Source organism: Felis catus, chromosome A1 (genome assembly GCF_018350175.1).
Source record: "Felis catus isolate Fca126 chromosome A1, F.catus_Fca126_mat1.0, whole genome shotgun sequence".
Classification (NCBI taxonomy): domain Eukaryota; kingdom Metazoa; phylum Chordata; class Mammalia; order Carnivora; family Felidae; genus Felis; species Felis catus.
The window spans coordinates 173,189,565-173,213,594 of NC_058368.1; the positions used below are offsets into that span (position 1 = coordinate 173,189,565).

Sequence of the window (24,030 nt, forward strand, 5' to 3'; positions counted from 1 at the left end):
GAGAGAGAGGGAGACACAGAATCTGAAGCAGGCTCCAGGCTCTGAGCTGTCAGCACAGAGCCTGATGTGGGGCTTGAACCTGCTAACTGCGAGATCATGACCTTTGCCAAAGACCAAAAGCTTAACCGACTGAGCCACTCAGGTGACTTTCAAATAGGTTACTTTTTTAATGTGGTATTTACTTAAATTTAGTATATAAGCATCAGAGATTGATTTTTTTCTCCCTAAATAAGAAAATACAACTTCTATGACTTCCTTAATGAGTTTGACTTAAAAAGAAAACTTAGGAAGTTGAGATATTACTTAAAAACAAACTTGTTTTAAATTTTATCTACTAGTGCTTATTAGGGGTATTAGATGGTTCATTTCAAGAGGGTTAATAACCCTAAACCAGACTTATTCCTGTATATAATCCATTTTGTTTTGTTCAGGACAGTCCTGTGATTTTACTGAATTCCCAGGCACAAAACTAAATTATCTTCAAGTTTTGTACTTTGTACAATTGTCACTTCAACTTTAGTTAAGTATCTGGTTCTGTTACAGAAAGGCATAAAGATATTGTTACAGAGAAGCAGAATAATGTAACACCATGTAGACTGGGAGATTAAAATAGACTTTTGATAAAAGGAGAGAATCAGTACTTAGGTAGATGTAGCATTTATTTTTAACTTTATTTATTTTGAGAGCAAGCGAACAGGGGAGAGGCAGAGAGTGGGAGAGGGAGAATCCCAAGCAGGCTCCACACTGTCAGCATGGAGCCAGACGTGGGGCTTGAACTCATGAACTGTGTGATCATGACTTGAGCCGAAATCCAGAGTTGGATGCTTAATCGACTGAGCCACTCAGGCGCCCCCTAGATGTAACATATTTTATCTATCATAAATTTCTTTGCCTTTTACAAAACTCATGAGTGAAAGGACAGTCTGTAAATCCAAGATTTAAAAAAACTGCACAAAACCCACGATATTTGGGGAAAAGGTTTATACAAAGTTTTTCAAGTGGAAGTTTTTTCTGTCAATTATGCAATAACATATACACTAATTGAATATATGTCACAACCATAATTCTAAATTTATCATTTTCTAAATGGAATTTCCTCATATTTGCTGTAGGATAAGCTTTACTATTACACAAGTACAGTGAACGATAATGTTTAGTTACTTTTAAGCAAAGTAAAGCAGTTTTCTTTCTCAAAGTGAGTTTAAACATCAAAACAGGCCTATAAAATTTTAAAACTTTTCAGCAGTCTCAGTATTTCAAATGAAAACCATTATAAACTTCTCAAATGATCTTTATGTTATAAATCTGTCAACCTAGTTACCTAGTGTAGAATTCTTCAGAGATTTTTCTGTGTCTTCGCTGGATGGCTTTTTGTTAGTGTCGGCCTCATGTTTGTGTTTGCTTTCTTTGTTGTTACATTCATTATGTTGTGGCCATTAAGCTTGCTTTTGACTTGTCTTCCATGCTGTTTTTCCCCATCCTATTATTTTAAATCTATTTGAATCTTTACATGTAAAGTACATTTCTTATAGTTAGCATGTATAGTTGAGTCTTGCTTTATTATCCAATCTGACCATCACTGCCTTTAATTTTGTTGTGTAGACCATTCACATTTTATGTGATTATTGGTAAGGTTAGATTTGGATCTATCATCTTGCTGTTTGTTTTCAGTTTGTTCCATCTGTTCTTTGTGTCCTTTTTTGACTTTCTGGGTTTTCTTCTGTATTAATCAAGTCTTTTTTATGATCTCATCTTCCTTTTTTGACTTACTGGTTATAACTCTTATTATTTTAATGGTTTATTTAGAGATTTTAGTATGTCTGTTTTGCCTATCATAATGTAACCTCATGATGTTATACCACCTCATGTATAATGTAAGCATTTTATGATAGTTTACTTTTATTACTTTGCCCTGAACTTTATGTTATTGTTGTCATGTGTTTTTCTTGTACATATATTATAAGCCCCATAGTACATTGTTATTATTTTGCTTAAACAATCAGTTTTTGAAGCTAAGGAGAAACAATCATATATTTATCAGTGGTTTCCATTTTTGGTGCTCTTCAGTCCTTTGTGTAACTTTATATCTGGTGTCATGGTATCATGGTTTTCAGTGTGATTGGGCTGCCATAGCAAAATATTATAGATTAAGTGGTTTAAAGAACATAAATTTATTTCCTCACAGTTTTGGAGACTGGAAGTCTAAAATCAAGGTGCCAACAGGGTCATTGTCTGGTGAGGACCCTCTCCTTGGGTTGTAGATGGCTACCTTTTCACTGTGTACTTATATGGCTTTTCCTCCCTGATGCACTGGTTGAAAGAGAGTAAGTTCTCTGGTGTCTCATTCTATAAGATACTGTCTAAATATCAATACATTGGGGATTAGGACTTCATTGTATGAATTTTGGATGGGTGTAGGGGGAGATGTGATGACATAGTCTAGTCCATTGCAGTGTTCCTGCTTCCTCTAGGGCTTTACTATTTCTTGTGAGTAGGTCACATGGCTGAAGTTACTGCTTCTCTTTGTACTTTCTCAAGTACTGGCTGTTTCTTCTTTGTTTCACGACAGTACTACTGACCCGGAGGTGGGGTAAGTACCCTCTTACTTGTTTCCAGACTTACTAGAAAAACCTAGTTTGAAACACAAACCATTGTGGTAGGCCTGCTACCCCACCCGTGAAGTAGTCATCTCCTATCCTCTGGGTCACCTGCCCCTCACCAACCATCCCACTTCATGACCATTCATTGACAATTTTAACAGCTACTTATTAGACTGAAGCATATGAAGTTGCAGTTTTTGTAGGTTCAACCTAAGGTATGATCTGTCCAGTATGCTGGCCTCTCAGTTCTCTGACCTTTTGGCCATCAACTCCCATGGATCATACCATGTCAGCCTTTCTCAAGTGGGGTTCGGAGAGAGAAGTAAGCCTAATGCCCAAGACATCCACTGTATGTAATGAATTAACCTCTGTCTTTTGCATCTAGAATGGTTTCAGTTATGTACCATCCTTGGGAGAAATAAGGAAACAGCCAGTTCATTTTCTGTGTTCTCTGGTTCCTCAACCCTGGTTGAACCTGTCAGTAATAATTGTGCCACTTCCAAGATCTTGTTTTCAGATCTCCCATTCTTTGGTGATCACCACCACCTATCTTTTCCAACTCACTCCCTCTAATACCCTAACTGCAATAATCCTTCAGCCACACTAGGATGTCTAATTCCAGACTATCACCTTTTCATTGTCCCATTACCCTGTCACGTCCTCACTTCTCACTAATTTAGATTTCATTGTTATCATATTAACAATTCCCTTGAATATTCTCTCAACTCACTTCTAATTTCTGTTGTACTCCCTGGCAAAACCCAATTTTGGTTAAATCCAACCCTCCATCTATTTATTTGTGTCCCTACGTAAGCAGCACAACAATGCTGACTGGGTTCACATTATATTTAAGGCCATAAACCTCAAGTGGCCCCTCAGTACTGCCTAGCAATCCACATGTTTCCACAGTCTGTTTATTCCTCTACTATCCCAGAGACTCTGTTGCTTCTCCTCTGCTGTCCTCAAACCTCCAATATCTATCCTGACTCGACTGTCACCATTCTTCTTTGTTTTGATACAACAACTTTGTCTCATAAATATGATTCACACATTATATAATTCACTAACTTAAAGTGTAATCCAGTGGTTTTTAATATATTCATAGTTGTGCAGCTATAACCACTATCAATTTTGTAGCATTTTCAGTAACTGAAAAAGAAACCTGTTCCCATTAGCAGTCACTCTCCATTTCCCTGCCAACATCCAGCCTTAGGCAACCACTCATCTACTTCTGTCTCTATGGGTTTGCCCATTCTGGGCATGCCATGTAAATGGAATCATACCATATTTGGTCTTTTGTGACTGGGTTCTGTCACTTAACATATGTTTTAAAGTTCATCTATGTCATAGCATGTGTCAGTACTTCATTCCTTTTTTTTTTTTTTTAATAGCAGCTACACCATTTTATACTTATATCAACAATATACTAGGATTCTAATTTCTCCACATCCTTGGCAACATTTGTTATTTTCTGTGTTTTTTTAAAAAATAATTATTATAGGGATGCCTGGCTGGTTCAGTTGGAAAAGTTGTGCAACTCTTGATCTCGGGGCTGTGAGTTCAAGCCCCATGTTGTGTGTAGAGATTACTTAAAATCTTTACAGGAAATTATTATAACCACCTTACTGAGTGTATAGTGGTTATCACATTGTGGTTTTGATTTGCATTTTCCTAATGTCTAATGATCTAGGTCATCTTTTTATATGCTTCTTGGCCATATCTAAGAAATATCTAAGTTCTTTGCCCATTTATTAGTTGCAATTGTTTGTTGTTGAATGGTGTTAATTTTTATATTGTGCCTATTAAATCCTTATATAATATGATTTGCAGATATTTTCTTCCATTCTCTGAGTTGTCTTTTTCACTTCGTTGATGGTGTTCTTTGATGCAGAAAAGCTGTAAATTTTGATGAAGTCCAGTTTATTTCTTTTGCTTTGTTGTTTGCACTTTTTATGTTATATCTAAAATTTTTTTGGCAAATAGAGTCATGATAGTCTTTAAATGTTTATAGTTTTTGCTCTTTGATCCATTTTGAGCTAATTTTTGTATATGGTACGAGGTAGACATATGTGTATGTGTGCATGCATGTCTTGTGTAGTTTAAAATACATATAAAACTTACCATTTTAACCATTTTAGGTGTACAGTTCAGTGGCATTAAATATATTCACATTGTTGGTTAGTTGTAGGAGTTTTTATATACTGTGGATATTAACTCCTTTTCAGATACGTGGTTTGTAAATATTTTCTCAGACTCTGCAGGTTGCTTTTTTACTCTGTTAATAGTATCTTGATGCCCAGTAGTTTTTAAGTTTTGCTATAATTAAGTTTGTCTGTTTTTTCTTTTGTTGCTTGTGCTTTTGGTGTCATATCCAGGTTATCATTACCAAATCAAGTGTTATGAAGCTCTCCCCACTATTCTTCTAAGAGTTTTAATATTGTAGCTTTTACATTTAGGTCTTTTGTCCACTTTGTGTTAGCTTTTGTATATCATGTGAGATAGGGATCCAGCTTTGAATATGTAGATTGCTTTGGGTACTATTGACATTTTAACAGTATTTGTTCTTCCAATCCATGAACATGGAATATTTTTCCATTTTTTGTGAGTCTTCTGCAATTCCTTTCATAAGCTTTCTGTAGTTTTCAGTGTATAGATTTTTCACCTCTTTGGTTAAATTTATTCCTATGTATTTTATGATTTTTGGTGCAATTGTAAATGGCATTGATTCCTTTATTTCTCTTTCTGCTGCTTCATTATTGGTGTATAGAAATGCAACTGATTTCTGTACATTGATTTTATGACTTGCAGCTGAATTCAAAATAACACCAGCATTCTTTACAGAGCTAGAACAAACAATTCTAAAATTTGTATGGAATCAGAAAAGACCCCGAGTAGCCAAAATAATATTGAAAAAGAAAACTAAACCTGGAGGCATCACAATCCTGAACTTAAAGCTGTATTATAAAGCTATAAACATCAAGACAGTATGGTACTGGCACAAAAACAGACATATAGATCAATGGAACAGAATAGAGAACCTGGAAATGGACCCACAAACATATGACCAACTAATCTTTGACAAAGCAGGAAAGAATATCCAATGGAAAAAAGTCTCTTCAGCAAAAGGTGTTAGGAAAACTGGACAGCAACACGTAGAAGAATGAACCTGGACCACTTTCTTACACCGTATACAAAAATAAACTCAAAATGGATGAAAGATCTAAATGTAAGACAGGAAGCCATCAAAACCCTTGAGGAGAAAGCAGGCAAAAACTTCTTTGACTTCGGCTGCAGTAACTTCTTACTCAGCACATCTCTGGAGGCAATGGAAACAAAAGCAAAAATGAACTACTGGGACCTCATCAAAATAAAAAGCTTCTGCACAGCGGAGGAAACAGTCAGCAAAACTAAAAGGCAACCAACCAAATGGGAGAAGGTACTTGCAAATGACATATCTGATAAAGGGTTAGTATCCAAAATCTATAAAGAACTTCTCAAACTCAATGCCCAAAAAACAAATAATCCAGCAAAGAAATGGGCAAAAGACATGAATAGACATGTGAAAAAACAGATGGCTAACAGACATGTGAAAAAATGCTCAACATCACTCATCATCAGGGAAATACAAATCAAAACTGCAATGAGATACCACCTCACACCAATCAGAATGGCTAACATTAACAACTCAGGCAACAACAGATGTTGGCAGGGATGCTGAGAAAGAGGATCTCTTTTACGCTGTTGGTGAGAGTGCAAACTGGTGCAGCCACTCTGAAAAACAGTATGGAGTTTCCTCAAAAAGTTAAAAATAGAAATACCCTATGTACTACTAAATTGTAGTAGTAATTGTAATTGTAGATAAATTGTACTACTAGGTATTTATCTAAAGGGCACAGGAGTGCTGTTTCATAGGGGCACATGCACCCCAATGTTTATAGCAGCACTGTCTGCACTAGCTAAAGTGTAGAAAGTGCCCAAATGTCTATTGACAGATGAATGGATAAAGAAGATGTGACATATATATATATACTTTAAAATTTACCATCTTTCGGGGCACCTGGGTGGCTCAGTTGGATGAGCGTCCGACTTCAGCTCAGGTCATGATCTTGCGGTCTGTGAGTTTGAGCCCCGCGTCGGGCTCTGTGCTGACAGCTCAGAGCCTGGAACCTGCTTTGGATTCTGTGTCTCCCTCTCTCTCTGCCCCTCCCCCACTCATGCTCTGTCTCTCTGTCAAAAATAAACATTAAAAAAATTTTAAAAAATTTACTGTCTTTCAGATTTTTTTGCATTGATTTTGAGTTTTCTCCCCATCCTTCTTTGTTTAATTTTTGCATATGTAGAATGTTTGCCCTGTTAGACACATCAAATCTGCAGAGAAAGGTATACTTAAATTACACTGCTCTCTATCCTGTACTCACCTATTCCATATCCCTTTCCCTGTTGATAATCAGTTTTATTACTTGGTAATTCTTGTTGATGTTGCTTTAAAGAAAATTAAGCCCACACATGTTTTCTTAATATTAGTTTTTTATATGTGAAATGTAGTATACATATTTGCATTTTGATTTTTTCTCTGAACAATATATCCTGCAGGTTATTTTTTTCATTCTCTTACTTTGTTACATTTCTTCAATGAGCATCTTTAAATTATACTTGAATCTGTTTACCTTTGGGGATTTAGTAATTCAGTTTTCTTTTTTTGAGATGGTTTTGTCTGTCTTCAGTTTCTTTCCTGAGTTTTACCAACTTTGATTTCATTCGGTTTTTATTTTTGTCTGGTTACGGTTTGTGTTTTTAGATTCTGATTCTGCTTTTCTTCTCTTTTTTTTTTTCCTTTTCTTTTCTTTTTTCTTTTCTTTTCTTTCTTGATACAGAGCACAAGCAGGGGAGAGGGGTAGAGGGAGAAGAGAATCTTAAGCAGGCTCCATGCTTAGTGCAGAGCCTAATGCAGGGCTTGATGCCATGACTGTGAAATCATGACCTGAGCCAAAATCAAGAGTTGGATGCTTAACTATGCCACCCAGGTGCCCCAGATTCTGTTTTTCTTAATTTCTGGATGCTTCTTTGTAATCTATTGGGACATTGTATTTTCTTTTCTATGGTGGTGTTTAGTAGGGGGGATAATAATGTTCATAAGCTGAAATGGGTTTTTTTGCATTTTCTTTTTGGTTTACATTTGCTTAGTTTGGAATTTCTTTTTTTACTTCTGTCATTTACTGGGCAGATGTCCTACTTTAAAAGTTCCCCTTTATATCTTTAGTGAAGTGTAGTTTCTTTTATGGAATATACTGTTAATATTAGTGAATTGTTAGGGTGGGGAAGATAGATTGACGTGTCCTTTTTTTTTCCTTTTTTCTTCAGGAGTCTTCCTTTTTGTTTCTCCTTCCTTTGTTTTCTTTCAATGACTCAGAGGGCAGCAGTTCTTCCCCGTTTATCTCCCTCCCTTCCAGTAACACTGCATCCCTGTGGTTGCCACTTTTGGTTCTTCTCACCTTTAAGCACTTTATTGTAGCTAATTATGTGAAGTACCATATCTTGGACCTTTGCTTAGTGTTTGGCCATAGTGTTAGACTTTCTAATCAGGGTAATGTTTTCTGTGCTTTAAGTTCTTTAGTTTCTTTTTCATGGAGTCTCTTAAGTGTCTCCTTCCTCTATTTTGTGCACCCACAGGGTTGCAGCAGCAATGGATGTTCTGTTGGAATTTATTTTTTATTTATTGCTTGCTGCTTATATGATGCTTGTGGTTTGTTCTGAAGACACTGGTCATAGTTGGCGTTTTTTTTCTTGCCTTTGTGGTCTTGTGGTTTTTCTGGAGGATTTGTGGAGAAATTCAGATTTAGATGATTTTCCATTGTTTTAAAATTTTTTCATTTTCAGCCATTCTGGATCACTTTATTATAGTTCTGTCGTTGTATGTAATCTTGAATTGCGTTTTAGTAGATTATCTTATATTCTCTATATCTATTTTATATTCTTTGCTGTTTTGGCTCTTTGTTTTGGCATATTTTTTGGCATTTAGGAAAGTTTTTTTTGTTTGTTTTAGACATTAAGTGTCTTTAAAATTTTTTTTCTTCAAGTTTATTCATTCATTTTTAGAGAGAAAGAGAGCACAAGTAGGGGAGAGGCAGAGAGAGAATCCCAAGCAGGCTCCACGTTGCCAGCACTGAGCCTGATGCGAGACTCGTTCTTCCGAACCGTGAAATCATAACCTGAGCTGAAATGCAGAATCGAATGCTCAACTGACTGAGCCACCTAGATGCCCTTTTTTTCTTTTTTTTCTTAAATGTTTATTTATTTATTTTGAGAGAGAGAGAATGTGTGCATGTGCGCATGTAAGCAGGGAAGGGGCAGAGAGAGAATCCCAAGCAGGCTCCACTTTGTCAGCACAGGGCCTGTCATGGGGCTCAGTCTCTTGACCTGTGAGATCATGACCTGAACCAAGTCAGAAGCTTAACTGACTAAGCCACTCAGGCACCTCTGAATTTATAAAAAAAAAATTTTGGGGGGCTTGTGCTCACCCAGTGCGGGGTTTGTACTCACCTGAAGCAGGACTTGAGCGCACCTGAAGTGGGCTTGAGCTCACCTGAATTCAGCAGGGCTCGAGCTTATGTGATGTGGGACTCAAATTCATGAACCGTGAGATCATGATCTGAGCCGACGTCAGAAGCTTAATGACTGAGCCACCCAGGTGCCCAAGATGCTCTGATTATCTTACTTCACCATCAGTTGTGGGTACAAAACCAAACTTAGTATGTGAAGGGTCATATTTCTGACTAAAACTAGAATGAAAGTTTTGCCCTTTGTCTCCTCACAATCACTTTATTTTACTGCTACCGCTGCATTCAGAAAGATTTGGGTTTTTTGATGACAGAAGTCAGTGAAGCTTGTTTTTAAATCTAATTAAGATTAAAAATAATTAATCAATAAGATTATTGATTGTATGGGAGATGCTCAGTTGGTTGAGCGTCTGACTCTTGATTTTGGCTCAGGTCATGATCCCAGGGTTGTGGGATCGAGCCCTGTGTCAGGCTCTGTGCTGAGCGTGGAGTCTGCTTAAGATTCTGTCTCCCTCTGCCCCTTTCCCCCCTCCCACATTCATGTTCTCTCTCTCTTTCTAATAAAAAAGAATAATATATTTTGAACATAATGTGAGCTTTATTTCTTTCATTTAATCATATTAAAGTATAATTAAAACAGGCTTGATTAAAACTTAAAGTGATAATGTTATTAAATTAATGTTTGCATTTTCTCACATATTTATAATACTTTGGATTTTACTGAATAAATTTAACATACCACATATAACATGGTCCTTCTGCAAATGGAAGTCCACTCATCATGTGCTTGGATATTTTGGCAGTGTCAGATTGCTGTAAGTTTCTAAGTGCATATTTTCATTTTCTATGCTTATTTTGTTAGAGCAGTAACAAGGAGTGTGCTCATCTGTAGATCATGTTTTCAGTAGCATTGATTCAGATTTTACAGTGACAGAATATTCTACTCTCAGCATTATTGTGCACACATCTTTGTGCTTGTGTGTGAGTGTATCTGTAGTATAAATTCCTAGAAGTATATTGGTGGACAAAGAGTTTGTACATTTATGATTTCAGAGGTTATTGCCAATTTACCTTCTAACCATATTCCACCCATTTTATCCCATCTAGCATAAGAGTACCTGTTTCCCCACATAAAGTGATTTATAACACATTTTCTTTTACTATTAATATAGGTTTTAAAAAGTATGTAATTATTTTGATTTAGATGTTCAAAGTGAGGTCGAGCATCTTTTCATATACTTACGAGCCCCTTGTGTATTTTTCCTTATGAGATATATTATGTGTTTTGCTAAAGGCAGAGGTTATTTTTTATTTATTTTTTATCTTTAAATTTACATCCAAGTTAGTTAGCATATAGTACAACAGTGATTTCAGGAGTAGATTTCTTAATGCTCCTTACCCACTTAGCCTATCCCCCCTCCCACAACCCCTCCAGCAACCCTCTGTTTGTTCTCTATGTTTAAAAGTAAGGGAGGAGGGGCTCCTGGGTGGCTCAGTTGGTTAGGAGTCCGATTTCAGCTCAGGTCATGATCTCAGTTTGTGGGTTCAAGTTCTGCGTCGGGCTCTGTGCTGACAGCTCAGAGCCTGGAGCCTGCTTCAGATTCTGTGTCTCCCTCTCTCTCTGCCCCTCTTCCTCTCAAAAATAAAAAAAATTTTTTAAAAAGTAAAGGAGGAGGTTAAATATTGGTCTTTTTTATTGATTGTAAGAGCGCTTTATATATAAAGAAAATTAGTACTTTTCCTAATAATTATGTAACATAGTTTTCCCCAGCTCTATTGCTTTTTTTTTTTTTTAAGTTTATCTGTTTATTTTGAGAGACAGAGTGTGTGAGTAGACGGGAGGGTCAGAGAGAGGAGGAGAGAGAAAGAGAATCCTAAGCAAGCTTTGCACTGCCAGCCTGGAGCCTGACTGGGGGCTCGAAGCCACAAACTGAAATTATGACATGAGTTCAAACCAAGAGTTTCACTTAACCAACTGAGCCACCCAGGTGCCCTGCTCTGTTGGTTTTTAGGTACTAATTTAAAATAAATGAGTACACACTGACTTTAATCATACTCATTTTTAAATCTGAATCAAGCTTTCCCTGTACTTTAGTGCATGTTTAATGGTGTTATGCAGATATTTACATGAGTGTCCATTTGACACATGATAGTGTCAATATATTATGTCTTTCAGTTTTTATGATTTTTGTTTCAGATTTACATGTTTTCTTTTTTGTACCGTAAGGGATCTATTTCTGATGTTTCTGTGAACATTTACAATAGCCACTGATTCTGCAGAGGTTCATTGGCCTCTATTAGTTGTAGAAGATGCGGAAAGAGTACTACTTGTAATCATAGCCATTCTGATGATATTTCTTATTTTGCAACAGGAACCAAAGGAAGAGAATGGATTGCAGAAAATGAAGACAAAACAGTCAAATAGAACAAAGTGTTTGGCTAAAAGAAAAATTGCACGTATGTTTTCATTTTTGTGTTGAGAATACTTTGAAAATTGCAGCATAGAATTGATACTAGTTTCTTCATTAGGAAGAGGTTTGTCAGATTAAGGATGTATGTGCCTATTTATTCTGGATTCTTTTGAAATTTTTAGGATTCACTGTTTCCTATAGCTTACACAGTTGACTTATGCGTAGAGGGTTCAAATTAAAAATGTGAACTTCAGAGTTAGGCATACTTGGATTTGAATCCTTGTTTCAGCCCTTAGTATATAGTCTTTAGGTAAATTAGTACTTTCAGACTACCTCTGTTTTCTTTCTTTTTTTTTTTTTCTACCTGTTTTTTCTTACCAATAAAATACAGATATAACAGTGGCTCAAATAATGGTACCTATTATAATGGTACTATTTTTATCATGTTAAACAAAATTCAACCAAGTAAATTTGAAGATCTGATTGGCTTATTAAATGATTCATGAATCAGGCAACATTCCATCTGGCAAGTAGAGGGATGCTCTGAGGAGCTGTTTGAAATGGAAGCTTTTTATAGAAAGGAGGGTGGGGCAAGAAAATTAATAGCAAAAAAAAAAAAAAGATTGTTTCAGGCAAGATCACTTTCTCTTACTGGGAAGGACAGGGGTCTTATTAGGTAGATTATGTCATTTTCCTTTGGGGGATGGAGAGAGTTTATGTGATAGATTATCTCATTGGTACTTAATCAGAATATTCCTGATTTACAGGTTAAGACTTACATTAATGGGGGAAGTTGAAACTACAGTTAGATTAGATATTAAGCCCCAGTTTGGTGACTTGGCCTGGCACAAGTGATGGCATTTTGGGCCCGTGGGCTTTCTTGTTAACATTCATTAAAATTGTAAGGGAGAAATTCTCCTGTGTGTCTCCTCTACTCTTAACACTTCGCTGTGGTCATCACGCGTGTTGGGGGTTTTCTCCCACACCAAACAATTCTCTAGTTCTCAGTCAGACCCTGTCTGGTATCCCAGTTTAACCAATTCTGACACTGCCTGCCTGGAGATAGTGTCAGGTCCCACAGGTCTGCCTTCACTTTTGATGGCAACTGCAAGTCCATGTCGTTACCTGTGCATATGCCTGACTGGCTATAAAGTGGTTCATTTGACCCCCTCCTAGGGTTTGATTAATTTGCTAGAATGGCTCACAGTACTCAGTGAAACTGTTTACCTACCAGATGACTGGTTTATTATAAGGGATGTAGTGCAGGAACAGGTAGATGGCAGAGGTGTATAGGGCAAGATATGAGGGAAGGGCTGCAGAGCTTGCACGTCCTTTCCAGGTGTGTCACCTTTCCAGTATCTTCACTAACCTAGAAGCTCTCCAGACCCTGTAGTTTACAGATTTTTATGGAAGCTTCATTATGCAGGCATGAGTGATTAAATAATTGGCCTTTGCTGATTGGTTCAGCCTCCAGCCAGCCCCTCTCCCTTCCCTCAAGGCTAGGGGACAGGGATGAAAGTTTCAGCGCTCTAATCCCCTGGTTGGTTCCTGCATCCTGAGAGGCTTTCCCAAAGTAAATGCATTAACATAAACTCAGGTATGGTTGAAAGGGATTGTTATGAATAACAGAAGATGCCTTTATTGTTCTTTTCACTCAGGAAATTCCAAGGGTTTTAGGAGCGCTGTGCTAGGGAACAAAGGTCAAACATATATTTATTAGTGTAGGTCACAGTATCACAAAAATTTTTTTGTTGTAGATTTTGCTTTGTGAAGTTACTTCATTATTATTTTTGGCGTTTTAATGTGATGTGAAGTGTTCATTTCAGTGAATTTTTCAAAAGATATGAAAACTAGTTGAAATTATTACAAAGGTTGATTGAAAATAAACAAGGCTTTATTTTACTGTTAATTTGAATTTCAGTGATTTAAGGTAGAATTCTTAGCCTTGTAAAATTGACCACACACAGTTCATTGTTGTGAAATCATTCCATTATGTCTAGAGGTAGCTTGTCACTAGGTTAGATCTGTTGAATGTACCCAAGTTATTTTCAGTATTGAAAATTGATAATAGTTATTTTTTGGGATGTGATCATCTTTATCAATTGATAGTTAAATTTATGTCATCATTGGTGGACTGTTGATAGTTGCCTGTTTGGTTATTCTGGATCTTTACAATCAAATTGGGTTTTATTTTTTTATTTGGTTGTGTTATGCTTTTTTATCTGGTCTGACAATCCTTTTTATCTTTTTAATGTATTTTGACAACTTTTGTCTTTTAGTTGTCTTTTTTTTTTTTTTTAATGTTTATTTATTTTTGAGAGAGAGAGTGAGACAGAGCATGAGCAGGGGAGGGCCAGAGAGAGAGGGAAACAGAGAATCGGAAGCAGGCTCCAGGCTTGGAGCTGTCAGCACAGAGCTGAACGTGGGGCTCGAACCACGAACCATGAGATCATGACCTGAGCCAAAGTCGGACGCTTAACTGACTGAGCCACCCAGGCGCCCCCTGTTTTTTAGTTGTCTTTCACATTTACATTTAATGTAATTATTGATGTTACTGAATTAAAGTCTGTCATTTGAGAGCCATTTGTTCCAGCTGTTCTTTGTCTTTTTTCTTTTTCTTTGTTTTTATGAAAAAAATTTTTTTGAAGTCTATTTTTTTTTTTTTTTTTTGATGTCTATTTTTGAGAGAGAGAGTGACAGAGCATGAGCAGGGGAGGGGCAGACACACACACACACACACACACACACACACACACACACACACACACAGAATCTGAAGCAGGCTCTAGGCTCTGAGTTGTCAGCACAGAGCCCAGTGTAGGGTTTGAATTCAGAAACTGTGAGATTATAACCTGAGCTGAAGTCAGATGCTTAACTGAACTTTTTCTGTCCTTTTTTTTTTTGAATTTGGTTCCATTTTATTTCTACTACTGGTTTTTTTTATATCTCTTTTAAAAAAATACTTAGTGGTTGAGGCACTTGGGTGGCTCAGTTGGTTGAGCATCTCACTCTTGATTTCTGCTTGGGTAGTGATCCTAGGGTCGTGGGAACGAGCTCCACATTGGGCTTTGTGCTGGCATGGAGCTTGCTTGAGACTTTCTCTCTCTCTCGCTTTCTCTTTCTCTGCCCCTCTGCTCCTCTCCCCTGCTTGCACTCTCTCTCTCAAAAAAAATTTAGTGGTTGAGCTAGCGTCTATAGTACATACATTTAATTACAGTCACCTTCAAATAATGTTATGTTGTTTCATGTGTAGTGTAGACTACAGTACATTCCCAGTTTTTGTCTACCCTACTTTGTGTTATTTTTGCCATACATTTTAGTTTTGCATATAACACACAATATGTTGATACTTTGTTTTAGATAAATTATCTTGTAGAGTAATGGAAATAAAAAGTAAAGAATTCCATACTTTTGTTTATTTGTGCTATCTCAAGGGCTATTTATTTCTTTGTGTAGATCCCAATTTCTGTGCAGTTTCATTTTCTTTCTGCTGGAAAGCTTTTTTTTTTTTTTAATCACTTTTTGTAATGTAGACTGGTTGCCAATCAATTCTCTGCTTTTGTTTGAGAGTATTTCTTCATTTTTATGGTAACTACTTTATTGAGATATAACTCCTGTACCATACAATTCATTCATCATACAGTACTTCCTTGTATTGTATGAGTGTTCTAATTCCTTCACATACTTGCCAACACTTCTTTTCCTTTTTATTTATTTTTTAAATTATAGACACCCCAGTGGGTATGAAATGATCTCATTGTGGTTTTTGATTTACATTTCTCTAATGACTAATGATGTTGATCATCTCTTCATGTATTTGTTGGCCATTTGTACATTTTCTTTGGAGAAAAGTCTTCATATCCTTTGCTCATTAAATTTTTTAAGTATAAAAGTCACATAAAACATACTATTTAAAAATTTAAAAATTAAAAAAATTAAAAAATGTTTTTATCATGAAAGAGGTGTTGAATTTTGTCAAATGTTTTTTCTGTGTCTGTTAAAATGATTATTTGGGTTTTATCTTTTTTTTTTCTGCCCCTTTTTTTTTTTTTTAATTTACATCCAAGTTAGCATATAGTGCAACAATGATTTCAGGAGTAGATTCCTTAATGCCCCTTACCCATTTAGCCCATCCTCCCTCCCACAACCCCTCCAGCAACCCTCTGTTGGTTCTCCATATTTAAGAGTCTGTTGTGTTTTGTCCCCCTCCCTGTTTTTATATTAGTTTTGCTTCCCTTCCCTTACGTTCATCTGTTTTGTATCTTAAGTTCCTCATATGAATGAAGTTGTATGATATTTGCCTTTCTCTAATTTCACTTAGCATAATACCCTCTAGTTGCATCCATGTAGTTGCAAATGGCAAAATTTCATTCTTTTTGATTGCCGAGTAATACTCCATTGTGTGTGTGTGTATATATATATATATACAGCACCTTTATCATTCATCCATCGATGGACATGGGCTCTTTCCATACTGTGGCTATTGTTGATAGCGCTGCTGTAAACATTGGGGTGCTTGTGCCCCTTCGAAACAGCATACCTGTATCCCTTGGATAAATACCTACTAGTGCAATTGCTGGGTCGTAGGGTAGTTCTATTTTTAATTTTTTGAAAAACCTCCATACTGTTTTCCAGAGTGGCTGCACCAGTTTGCATTCCCATGGGTTTTATGTTTTAAAAACTTTGTTGATTTGGTATACTAATTGATTTTCTTATGTTAAACTAACTTTGCATTCCTCGGATAAAGTCTCCTTTGTCATGGTGTAGAATACTTTTTATATGATGCTGGATTTGTTTTGCTGGTATTATGTTGAGAATTTATTGCATCTACATTTCGTAAGAGATACCAGTCTATAGTTTTCTGGTCATGTGTTTGTGTGGATTTGGTATCAGGCTAATATTGGCCCCAGGGAATGAGTTGCATTTTGGTTTCTCCTTTAATTTTTGGAAGAGTTGGTGTTAATTTTTCTTTAACTGGCAGAATTCACCAGTGAAGCCATCTGGACCTGGGCCTTTTTTTGTGGATAGGTTTTGATTACTGGTTCAGTCTCTTACCTATTGTAGTTTTATTCAGGTTTTTTCTGTAACTTCTTGAGTAGTTTTGGTAGTTTATCTTAGGAATTTGTGTTTCCTCTAAGTTAGCAAATTTATTGATGTACAGTTTTTCTTATAGTATTCCATTATAGTCCTTTTTATTTTTATTTTTTTAAGATTGTTAGGAATGTCTCCACTGTCAGTCCTGCTTTTACTTGTTTGAGTCTTCTTTTTTCCTCCCCTGCTCAATCTAACTCAAAGTTTGTCAATTTTGTTGTTTTCAAAAATTATTCTTTTTATCAACTTACCTGTTTTTCTATTTTCTGTTGATTTCTTCTGTATTCTTTTAGGTTTAGTTTTCTCTTTTTTTCCCCTGTGTCTTGAGGTAGAAGTTTAGGTTATTGATTCAAGATCTTTCTTTTTTAATATAGGCATTAGACAGCTGTAAATTTCCTAAGTACTCCTTTAGCTGCATTCTATAAGTTTTGAAGACATACTTTATTTTCATTCATCTCAAAGTATTTTCTTTTTTTTTTAAGAGATTTTATTTTTAAATAATCTCTATACCCAATGTGGGGTTCGAACCCACAACCCTGAGATCAAGAATTGCTGGGTGCCTGGGTGGCTCAGTCAGTTGATTCTAACTCTTGATTCGTCTCAGGTCATGATCTCATGGTTTGTGAGATCAAACCCCGCATCAGGCTTTGTGTTGACAGTGTAGAGCCTGCTTGGGATCGTCTCTCCCTCTCTCTCTGCCTCTCCCTTGCTCTTGCATGTGTGCACTTGCTCAGTCTCTCAAAATAAATTAGTAAAGAGAAAAAAAAAAGTCATATGCTCTACTACCTGAGCCAGCCCTGTGCCCCCCAAAATATTTTCTACTACCTTTTTGGTTTCTTCTTTGACCCATTGGTTAGTTTCGGGTGTTTTGTTTCATTCTGTGTATTTGTCAGTTTCCCAGATTTCTTCTTTCTGTTATCACTAATTTCACTCACTGTAGTTGGAAAACATACTTTGTATGTTTTTTATCCTTTTATATTTATTGAGGCCTGTTCTATTGCTATCATATGATGTATGGAAAATATTCTATATACACTTAAGGAAAATGGATACTCTGCCATCAGGGGGAGTAGTGTTCTGTAGATACCTGTTTGGTCTAGTTGGCTGGAGTGTTAAATAGATCTTTGTTTGGTCTAGTTGGGTTATAGTTTTGTTTAAATTTTCTATTTCCTTGTTGATGTTCTGCCTAGTTCTCCCTGTTACTGAAAGTGGTATGTTGAATCTTATTCATTTTTGAAGAATGTTTCCCTTGTTTATAGAATTCTGGTTTGACACTTATTTTTTTTTCCAGCATTTTCAGAATGGCACTGTGTTGTCTTCTGGCTGCACGGTTTTGGTGAGAAGGTGATGAGAATTCTTACCTTTGTTCTTTTGTACGTAACCTGTTTTGTTTTTTTTTTTTTGGTGACTGCCTTCAATGTAGTGTGTGTGTAGGCTTCACGCCCAGCATGCAGCCCAATGTGGGGCTTGAACTCACAACCCTGAGATCAAAACCTGAGCTGAGATCAAGAGTTGGATACTTAACTGACTGAGCCACCCAGGCACTCCTGGAATATATATTTTTTAAATATTCTTTTTGGATCTGTGATTTGTAGTCTCTTATCAGTTTTTGAAAATTCTCAATTTTGTTTTATTAAGACTATTTTTTTTTTAATTTTTTTTCAACGTTTTTTTAATTTATTTTTGGGACAGAGAGAGACAGAGCATGAATGGGGGAGGGTCAGAGAGAGAGGGAGACACAGAATCGGAAACAGGCTCCAGGCTCCGAACCATCAGCCCAGAGCCCGACGCGGGGCTCGAACTCACGGACTGTGAGATCGTGACCTGGCTGAAGTCGGACGCTTAACCGACTGTGCCACCCAGGCGCCCCAAGACTATTTTTTTTAGAGCAGTGTTAGGTTCACAGCAAATTGAGGGACAGGTACAGTGATTTTCCATTTACCCCTTGATCTCATGCATGTATAGCTGCCTCCATCAGAGTGAAGTGTTATAATTAATGAACATACTTTGACATATTATTATTACCTGAAGTCCATAGTTTACCTTGGGTTCACTTTTGGTGTTGTACATTCTGTGGATTTTGACAAATATGTAATGACATGTATCTGTCATGATATCATACATTTTCACTGCCCTAAGAATCCTTTGTGCCCTCCCTATTCATTCCTCCTGCTGCCAGTCTCTTGGAGTCACTGGTCATTTTACTGTCTCCATAGTTTTGTTTTTTCCAGCATGTCATATAAGCCTTCATACAGTATGAAGTCTTTTCAGGTTGGCTTCTTTCACTTAGTAATACACATTTAAGGTTCTTCTGTGTCTTTTCATGCTTTGGTAGATCATTTCTTTTTATTTGCTGAATAATATTTCATTGTCTGAATATAGCATTGTTTATTCATTCACCTACTGAAGGTCATTTTGATTGCTTCCAAGTTTTAACAATTAAGAATAAAGCTTCTATAAATATCTGTGTGCATTTATGTGCATCTCTTCTGGGTAAATAACCAAGGAGTCTGATTGTTGGATTGTATAGTAAGAGTATGTTTAGTTTTGTAAGAAATCGCCAAACTGTCTTCCAGAGTGGCTATACCATTTTGCATTCCCATGATCAGTGAATGAGAGTTCCTATTGCTCCATACCCTCACCAGCATTTGGTGTTTTCAGCATTCCAGAATTTGGTCATTCTAATAGGTGTATAGTAGTATCTCATTGTGTGTGTGTTTTTTAAGTTTATTTATTTGTTTTGAGACAGAGAGGGTTGGGTAGAAGCAGGGAGAAAGGGATAGAGAGAGAGAGAATCCCAAGCAAGCTCCACACTGTTAGTGCAGAGCCCAATGCTGGGCTTGAACTCACAAATAGTGAGATCGTGACCTGAGCCAAAGTTTGATGCTTAACCTGTTGAGCCACGGTGCGGAGTCTGCTTGGGATTCTCTCTCTCTTCCTCTCTCTGCCCCTCCTCTGCTCATGTTCCCTCCCTCCCTCTGTCTGTCTGTCTCTCTCTCTCTCTCTCTCTCTCTCTCTCTCTCTCTCTCTCTCACACACACACACACACACACACACACACACACTCAAAAGTGTGTTGTTTAATCTCCATGAGTTTTTAGATTTTCTAGTTATAGTTCTGTTAAAGATATGTAGTTTAATTTCATTGTAATCTGAGAGCAGGTGTTGCCTGATTTTTATTTTAAATTTGTTAAGGTGTGTTTTATGGCCCAGAAGTATGTGAGCTTGAAAAGGGCGTATATATTCTTATTATTGGTTGAAATAATCTATAGGCTCAATTATGTACAATGGTGTTAAGTTCAATTATATCCTTCCTGCTTTTCTGCCTGCTGCATCAGTCCACTTCTGATAGAGGGATGTTGAAGTTTTAAAATACGATAGTGGATTCCTGTATTTCTCCTTGCAGTTCTATCAGTTTTTGCCTCACATATTGACATTATTGTTAGGCATTTACATGTTGAGGATTGTTACGTTGTCCTGAAGAATTAACCTCTTTATCACTATGTAATGCCCTTCTTATACCTGATAACTTTTCCTTGCTCTGAAGTCTGCTCTTTCTGAAGTTAATGTAATTACTCCTATTTTCTTTTGATTAGTGTTATTATGGTAAATTTTTCCATTTACTTTTTCACATATGGTTTTTATTAATTTGTTATTTTTATTATTATGTTGAGATATTTTTTCTCTAAACTCACTTTGTTGTGAGTTTTTATCATAAATGGGTATTGAATTTTGTCAAGTGCTTTTTCTGCCTCTTTTGAGATGATCATATGATTTTTATGCTTCATTTTGTTGTTTGTTTCGTTTATTGAAGTATAATTAACATACAATGTAATATTTTAAGTGTGTGACATATTGATTCAATAATTCTTTACATCACTCAGTGCTTATCGCAATAAGTGTAGTCACCATCTGTTACTATACAACATTATTACAATATTATTGACTATATTCCCTATGCTGTACCATCTATTCACTTTTAATCTCTAGCTGTCTTTATATTTAAAGTGGGTTTTTGGGGCACCTGGCTGGTTCAGTCAGTGGAGCATGTGACTCTCGATCTTGAGGTTGTGAGTTTGAGCCCCACATTTGGTGTGGAGATTACTTAAAATCTTTAAAAAAAAAAGAAGCGGGTTACTTGTAGATAACGTAGTTTGCGGTTGCTTTTTGATCCACTCTGACAATCTTTTAATTTGTACATTTAGTCCTTGGCATTCAAGGTGATTAATTGATTATTTAAAAAAAATTTTACTTATTTAAGTAATCTCTATACCCAGTGTGAGGCTTGAACTCAACCCCTAGATCAAGAGTCACATGTTCCTCCAGTTAAGCCAGCTAGGCACCCCCATGTGATTATTTTGTAGCTGGATTAAGGTTTGTCTTATTTGTTACTGTTTTCTGTATTTGCTCCTCTTCTTCATTCCCATTTTTGTCTTCTACTTTGTTTCTGCCTTTTGTGGTTTTAACTGAGCATCTTATTCAATTTTCTCTCCTTAACATTTCTGTTATTTTCTTTTTTTATATTTTTATTTATTTATTTATTTGTTTTAGAGAGAGAGAGAGAGAGAGAGCGTGAGCAGAGGAGAGGGCAGAGGGAGAAGGGGAGAGAATCTCAAGTAGGCACCAGTGAACTCAGTAAGATGGGTCTTGATCCCATGACCCTGGGATCATGACCTGAACTGAAATCAAGAGTCAGATAGATGCTCAACCGACTGAGCCACCCAGGTGCTCCGCCCCCCCCCCCCCCCCCCCCCGGTTTCTGTTTTTGTTTTTACAGTTTTCAGTGATTGCTCTGGAGTTTGCCATATACATTTACAACTAATCCAAGTCCATTTTTTTTAAAAATTTTTTTTCAATGTTTTTTATTTATTTTTGGGACAGAGAGAGACAGAGCATGAACAGGGGAGGGGCAGAGAGAGAGGGAGACACAGAATCGGAAACAGGCTCCAGGCTCTGAGCCATCAGCCCAGAGCCCGACGCAGGGCTGGAACTCACGGACCGCGAGATCGTGACCTGGCTGAAGTCGGACGCTTAACCGACTGTGCCACCCAGGCGCCCCATCAAGTCCATTTTCAAATAACACTGTAATGTGGGCACCTGGGTGGCTCAGTTGGTTGGACGTCCGGCTCTTGATATTGGTTCAGGTCTTGATATTGCTGGTGTGATCTCAAGGTCCTGAGATTGAGCCCTGACTCTGGCTTTGAGCTGAGCATGGAGCTTGCTTGGGTTTCTCTCTCTCTCTCTGTCTCTCTGTCTCTCTCTGTCTCTCTCTCCCTCTCTCTCCCTCCCTCTCTCCCTCCCTCTCTCTCTCTGTCCCTCTGTCCCCCTCTCCCTCTCTCCCTCTGTTCCTCCCCTGCTTGTGTGTGCGTGCTCGCTCACTCAAAAAAATAAACATTTAATTTAATTTTTTTTGAGAGACAGAGACAGAGTGTGAGTAGGGGAGGGGCAGGAGAGAGGGAGACACAGAATCTGAAGTGGACTCCAGGCTCTTAGCAGTCAGCACAAAGCCTGACGTGGGGCTTGAACTCAGGAACTGTGAGATCATGACCTGAGCCTAAGTTGGACACTTAAGTGACTGAGCCACCCAAGCGCCCCAATGAATAAACATTTAAAATAGGGGGCGCCTGGGTGGCGCAGTCGGTTAAGCGTCCGACTTCAGCCAGGTCACGATCTCGCGGTCCGTGAGTTTGAGCCCCGCGTCAGGCTCTGGGCTGATGGCTCAGAGCCTGGAGCCTGTTTCCGATTCTGTGTCTCCCTCTCTCTCTGCCCCTCTCCCATTCATGCTCTGTCTCTCTCTGTCTCAAAAATAAATAAAACGTTGAAAAAAAATTTTAAATAAAACAAATGGATCACCTGGGTGGCTCAGTTGATTGAGCTATTGCCTTTTGGTTTCTGCTCAGGTCATGATCCCAGTTTGTGAGTTTGAGCCCCATGTTGGGCTCAGTGCTGGCAGCACAGAGCCTTCTTGGGATTCTCCCTCTCCCTCTCTCTCTGCCCCTTCCCCACTCGCTCTGCCTGTGTGTCTCTCAAAATAAATTAATTAATTAAAAAATTTTAAATAAAACCAAGTAACACTGTAATGCTTCATGAGTATTGTGTGTACTTTATAATAACAAAATTATGCTAATTCTTCTTATTCCTTGTATCATTGTTGTTATTTATTTCACAAATATAGAAGCATATATAAAAATATGTAAGCATACATAGTCATACATTATTACTGTTAGCGTTTTGAACAAACTGTTTTCTGTTAGATTAAGAATAAGAAAAATAAAAGTTTTTTTTTTTTTAACATTTATTTATTTTTGAGACAGAGAAAGACAGAGCATGAATGGGGGAGGGTCAGAGGGAGACACAGAATACGAAACAGGCTCCAGGCTCTGAGCTGTCGCGGGGCTCGAACCCACGGACCGCGAGATCATGACCTGAGCCGAAGTCGGCCACTCATCCGACTGAGCCACCCAGGCACCCCGAAAAATAAAAGATTTTATGTTACCTTCATTTATTCCTTCTTTGATACTCTTACTTTGTGTATATGTATATGAGTTTCTGACCTATATTTGAGGAACTTCTTTGAACGTTTCTTGCAAGGCAGGTCTACTGTCAACAAATTCCTTCCATTTTTGTTTGTCCGAGAAAGTCTCTATTTCTCCTTCACTTTTGAAGAATAATTTACAGGGTACGGAATTGTGTATAGGTGGCTTTTCCCCTCAACACTTAAGTGTTTTACTCTATTCTCTTTTTGCTTGCATGGTTTCTGAGAAATTAGATGTAATTCTTATCTTTATTTCTGTATAGGTAAGGTTTTTTTTCTCCCTTTGGCTTCCTTCAGGATTTTTTCTTTATCTTAGATTTTCTATAGTTTGAAAATGATATGCCTAGGTGTAGGGTGGGTTGTGTGTGTGTGTGTGTGTGTGTGTGTGTGTGTGTGTGTGTGTGGTGGGGGGGTGAGCTTAGGTCTGTGTTTTGGTATCTGACATTACTTTGGGGAAATTGAGTCATTTCTGTTTCACATGTTTCTTTTGCTCCTTTCTTTCTTTCTTTCTTTCTTTCTTTCTTTCTTTCTTTCTTTCTTTCTTCTCCTTATGGTAATTCTATTATGTGTTTATTACTCCTTTTGTTATTGTCCCACAGTTCTTGGATATATTCTATTTTATTCTTTTCAGTCTTTGTTCTCTTTATAGTATTGGAGATTTCTCTGATGTATGCTCAGTTATATTCAGGTTGCTAATAAGCCCATCAAAGGCATTCTTCATTTCTCTTAGTGTTTTGTTGTTGTTTTTGAGAGAGAGAGAGCATGCATGCACACAGCGGGGGTTGGGAGGTGGGTAGAAGAAGAAGGAAAGAGAGGGAGAATCTTGAGCAGGCTCC

At 37.3% G+C, this 24,030-nt stretch overlaps 1 protein-coding gene across 4 annotated transcripts in view; it reads left to right on the plus strand.

The window, feature by feature from the left end:
* The window catches only part of UIMC1 (ubiquitin interaction motif containing 1), a 116,984-nt gene that overhangs the window by 24,333 nt on the left and 68,621 nt on the right, over positions 1–24,030 (plus strand). For 3 of the 4 annotated variants that reach the window (XM_023259245.2, XM_023259260.2, XM_023259248.2), the window contains exon 3: positions 11,530–11,614. The exons of the other annotated variant lie outside the window; for it this stretch is intronic. In XM_023259245.2, coding sequence (XP_023115013.1) covers positions 11,530–11,614 — 85 coding nt within the window. The remainder of the gene's footprint in view (positions 1–11,529; positions 11,615–24,030) is intronic. 4 annotated transcript variants of the gene reach the window in all.